The 5,669-nt window shown below is 39.0% G+C and overlaps 1 protein-coding gene across 1 annotated transcript; it reads left to right on the top strand.

The window, feature by feature from the left end:
* The first annotated feature begins 1,008 nt into the window (after positions 1-1,008).
* On the top strand, positions 1,009-1,377 carry LOC135713582 (histone H2A-beta, sperm-like). Its single transcript, XM_065236713.1, has one exon. It carries the CDS (start codon positions 1,009-1,011, stop codon positions 1,375-1,377), a length of 369 nt encoding a protein of 122 aa, XP_065092785.1.
* Positions 1,378-5,669: the final 4,292 nt, after the last annotated feature.

Below are 5,669 nucleotides of genomic sequence, written 5' to 3'. Positions count from 1 at the left end.
ATGATGTTGGTAGTTCGAAGACAGACAGCATCTCCCCTTCCAGCGTTCCTACACCCCAGTATAGTCCCCAAATTTTAGTGTAACTGTGATATTCTGGATAGAAATTGTCTTCAAAACTAACTCTTTGTCGAATTACAAATGATAGACTGAATAAATGATTATGTTTGAAAAATTTCAGTTTTTGCTCCGATCAACAACCATACGGGGCAATATGAGCACCCTAGTAAAAGTTAAGGTTTTGACAGGTTTTCACTAGAAAATAACATGCAGGAATCAAGTGAAATAGAAACATAAGTTCTTTTAGCAACAGTTACGTGTATTGCTCGCTGTAGAACCAGCGGATCAGTAAAATGTAATATAGTGAATGCGATGCTTGTTTTCTTGATTGCATATCTTATAATATTTTAGAGATTTTGAGCTAATGTTACAATTCCATTATTATCTTAGACATGTAATTGAATTTTGATACGGTTTTCATGGAGATGCATATTAGAAGCATTTTCAACAAGTTTGTAAAAAAAAATAGATTGAGTTAATAGGTATTATGCCCAAACGAACGGTGGCCCATCTCATCCCGTATAGTCTTCTTGCCCTCATCGCCTCTATTGGACTGAATTCGGAAACGCTCATGTCCAACCGGTTTTCGTTTTGGGCTGCAAATTCTCTAAAGCAACATATTTAAAAAATCTGGGAAAATCCGGAACATAATTAAAAATTCTTGAAATAAACGTAATAACATATAAGTGAATTATATCTGGGTAAGTATCTGGCAAGACGATTGAAAATCTGGAAAATCAAATAAATCAGGAATACTGGCAACGCTGTCTCGTTTCATGCCCGTAGAGACAACCGACACTCATCCCATTTTCAGTATTTTGCTACCCACAGTATTTATTGTACCGTCCCTGTATTCATAATATGCTACTCGACGCAGGTATAAAACCACTCTCGACGGTCGAAATGTCATCATTACAGTTTCAGCTTCGAACTGTTCGTGTCGTTCGCATTATGTCTGGACGTGGAAAAGGAGGCAAAGTCAAGGGAAAGGCAAAGTCCCGTTCGAGCCGCGCTGGATTGCAGTTTCCAGTCGGTCGTATTCACCGTCTACTCCGAAAGGGCAACTATGCCGAGCGTGTTGGAGCCGGTGCTCCCGTCTACCTGGCTGCCGTGATGGAGTATCTGGCCGCTGAAGTTCTCGAGTTGGCAGGAAATGCCGCTCGTGACAACAAGAAAACCCGAATTATCCCACGTCAACCTTCGCAACGACGAAGAGCTGAACAAACTTCTTTTCGGAGTGACCATCGCTCAGGGTGGTGTCCTGCCAAACATCCAATGTTGGACATCCTGTTGCCCAAGAAGACCGAAAAGAAGGCCTAAATTCGATCGAAGTTCCCACCCTTTAACAAAAACCGTCCTTTTCAGGACGACCAATTTGATGGTAAAGAGTTTCGTTTTCAAAACAGTTTCCTTCGTGGTGCGCAAGGAGTGATAAAATGAATCCATTAAAAACATGGTTGAATCTTTCTGTCATGCTCTCCCTAGTTAATTGATATCCTCATCGAGTAAGTTCGATGATGGTTGATTAGTGTAGGCGTGTCTTGAATTCCAAGAAATTAACCAGTGCAGTGTTATCATTCCATCCATATCTAAAATTAAACTAACGACTAAATTTTCAAGCGCCCTAAAATATCCATCAGTACCGTCCCAACGACGCGTTCATATAGATAAGATTGGTAAATAGCAGATTTTTAGCGATGGGCCCAATCTTATAGCGAATTCGTTTATTTTTCAGTTCCAACCTGGATCGGGTATCAAGATTGGATCTGCTTGTTTTCTGACAAACGTCAGTTTGCTCGTTTGTTTTTAAAACCTAGCTCAGGTTGAGGTTCGCACTGACAAAAAGTTCGGTTTCGCACTAATATACGCTAATAAACGAATTCGCTATTAGATCCATTTCCCCTACCTTGCAGAGCTGCGGTGGCCCTGGACTTATGGCCTACATTGATGCAGCGGAATGAAATTCATTAGCAAATTACGGTTGAGATTTCAGAAATGATCGTGGTGTGCGTCCAATTTGAAGTGTGGTGTGATTTCTGATAAGGTATTAGTACCTCTGGAAGTGAATTAACTACCTACGTGCAGCGAATCCAAAAACATAAAGCAACCAACGATACAGACAAAACGGTAGCTACGACTACCATGACAAACTGGCTCTGTAACATAGCTCGATCCGCGTGGTAGAAGGATAATGATATATTGCTTGCCTGCTTTGTTGCAATATACACGGATGAGGACATAGCTTGATATGAATCGAGAAAAGAAATAACAAAAAAATTCCCATTAACACACGTGTATCATCTTCGGCTTTGCTTCGTGAAGCAGCTTGCCAACAATTTGATCGTTTTGTTCTACCGCCCCGAGTGAGTTGTGTCACACGGGCTGCTAGTCATGAAAAAGAAGGAAGAAGATTATATCATTATTGCTTTCAACTTCTGACATAGCGTTATTATTCGGTTCGTTGATCGCTTGTCATTTTGTCATTTGGAGATATTTTTGATTTCTTGCCTACGTGACATCGGTTTACTGGATCCCGGTAAATGTACCTTACTCTCCGCTTTGGACGTGAACTGCTTGCCTTCAATAAATTGAGTGATTTGACTAGTAACTTCAAAAGAGGTTTTCCTCGGACCGCTGATTCTGAACTGTATTGTTCCTTCATTGCTCAACATTTACCGTTACCGTTGGGACTTCCGGTCTTCTTTGCTTAGTCAACCGGTTAATCGTATTGAAGCGATACTTCTAGATTATTATTACGCCTATACTGTGGGCTCATAGAACAATAAAACCGAGCCTGGTTAGTAGGTGAACACAAAATACTAAAGTAGAACATTCTACCAACATATAGAGTCCAAGAGATTCCTTCAAAAAGGCACAATATATGCGACCGAAACTTCGGATGAAATCCAAACAGATATTTTGAGAGGAACCAGTCGATCACAATCCTCTTATTGAGTTTAACCGGTATTAACAGAGAAATAAGACGCGTTAACCACGAATCCTTGGGAATGATCGTGACACGCTTCATATGGATGACGAATCGTCCTCATCTCATCCTCAGAAAATGGTACCCATTATTTTAATCGGCATCCTTTTGAAAAATTTCCCTAACAAAAAGGCTTTTTATGTACTGCCAGAGGGTAGGGTGAGAGGGGCAATTTAATTATTACTAAAATGAACGAAATTTACGATGTGCGCTTCCATCGTGCAAACTTTATTTTGATTGCCGAAGCATACACTCAAAAAATTTACCACATAGGTATCTAATGGATGAAAACCATGTGAATTTCACATAGCTAAAAATCCCACCACAAAATCACATGAATATCAGGAGGACGATGAAAGTCATGAAAAAAGTGTCGGAAAGGCATTAGAAAATTAATCGTTAAACTCTTTCTTGATAATGTTGTGGCCCTGAAAAGGGCCATTTTTCCAATGCGCTCGGCATAGTTGCCCTTGCGGAGCATACGGTGAATACGACCGACTGAGAACTGCAGCAGCTGGGCATTCCATGACGGCGGCCCAGTATACCGGAGCACTGGCACCAACGCACTAGACGTAGTTGCCCTTTCGCCCCCAGGCTCTGCTGCCGTTGCTCTACTTCCGCTGCTCTGGTACTACTGCTCTGCTGCTCTACTGCTCTGCTGCTGGGTCAACGATCGGATAGACAATGATGGAACGGGCGACCATGTTGGACACTTATATAGTAGAACAGAAAATATCAGAGGTGTCAGATACTCGCATCTGATGTCTCGGTTGGAGAAAGTATAAGAATATAAAAAATCAATCGATTTTCACCATCTTTAGACAATGGTTTACTTTTAACCATTTTTCAATAGTTTGCAGAATGAAATCAATAGTTTTGAAACATTCAGCAAATTGCTAGAAATATTTCCAATCGATTGATGCTATTATCTCGTAAATCTATCGAGAGACGGTTGAGTTATTATCGTTCAAAATCTTTTAATTTTTCGTAACGCATCCAAAATGACTGTTTTCAATTTTTTACCCCCGTATGTTGCCGAAAGACGTTATCCAACGTCAAAAATTACGTTTCGTATATTTTTTAGATATTTTACTTGATGAATCCCAGTTTAACATTCTATTGAGATTTTGAGACCTTATTTCTGATGTAACATAAAGAAATAATCATTTGAAATACCGCATCCCTTTGCATTATCTACTTGCAGGGGTTATGGTTTGTTTACCATGGGGTGCATTTTACCCCAATGTTGTGGTGCGTTTTGGCCATTGTTGTCGTGCGTCTTGTCCCAATGTTGTGGTGCATATTGCATCATGAATCAGGCGTTTTGCCCCGCTATCATTTTGGAAGCAATTTAAAAAATACCTTGAAAGTCATGGAAAATCATCCTTTTGTAGTTCTAAATCACTTGATCTTTGTAGAAAACATGGTAATGAACCAAACGCCATTACTTTCTTCTTAATTTTAGCTTCCATTCGCCAGACAATAAAACAACACCCTGGTCAAGACAGCTTTGCCTTTAATACATCCACCAAAACCTCATTAAGACTAGAATCTGTCTAGTTGGTCCACCCTGGAGAAGGTTTTGAAGGGCATATTTTCGAGGCACTTAAAGGTTGATTTGCTACAAAAAGGTGGTACGACGAAAGCATTGAGAACCATTTGAAATCCTTATTAAAGCTACAATAAAAGCCATTTGGCATCAATACTAGAGCCATTTGCCTTTGACTAAAAATAAAGCATCAATCAAGATAAAAAGGGGTACTATAAATATCATCCGATCTTGACAAAATCATTGTTCGTAAATGGATCTGTCAAAAATCCTCATAAATGTCCTCATCATTAAAGGGAAAGAATTACAAAAATCCTCGAAACAGTTCTCATATTGTGGTCTATTTTTAGATGACGGATTAAATCTAATGTGAAATGTGCTTCGAAAGATCGGAGAAAAATAAGTCCGCCTTCGGAAAATGAAGCAAAATATAATTATTTTTATATTAATCATTGTGCCCAGCCAAGAGAGCCGATTGATAATTTTCGTTATCTCTATTACTGCTCATTGATGAATTGATGAGAATAATGTTGTTTCCAAGGAAAAACCTTCTTGAAAACCGTAGGTTATATAAAAAAATGCAATTGTTTCAATATGGCGACAACATAAACATTAACTTCCCTTTACCTAAATCTTTGGTTTTTATTAGTTAATTGAGTTCCGACATTTGTTTCTGATCTGGAGAAGGATGGTCTGTTTTTATTCAGAACCACTTCTACTATATAACTATATCACCGACAAACCGACATGAAACTTAAACTTAACTCTTGATCGAGAATCCATAACGGCGGTTTCAAATGTGCAGCAATCTCATCTGTCAAAACCATAGAAATTTGTTATCTAGATAAAAATAATTTGGCCGGAATAGGGTCAATGACGGCTTCGGCATGACAGACTATTTTCGGCACACAAATTGAAACACTATTTTCACTGGATTTTTTTACGAAAACACTTCGCTGAATGCATGCAAACGATTCTTTATGCTTTCAGCTTCAATTTGACTATATTTTTACCACTTAGAAAAAGCAATCTAGCAAGGTTTTCTTGAAATGCAACACACGCACTACAAATTGTAGC

Source organism: Ochlerotatus camptorhynchus, unplaced genomic scaffold, assembly GCF_037179485.1.
Source record: "Ochlerotatus camptorhynchus isolate MF236.1 unplaced genomic scaffold, CSIRO-AGI_Acam_v1.1 ptg000569l, whole genome shotgun sequence".
Lineage (NCBI taxonomy): Eukaryota > Metazoa > Arthropoda > Insecta > Diptera > Culicidae > Ochlerotatus > Ochlerotatus camptorhynchus.
The sequence above is the reverse complement of the archived record's forward strand: the minus strand, read 5'-3'. Positions and strand labels throughout refer to the sequence as shown.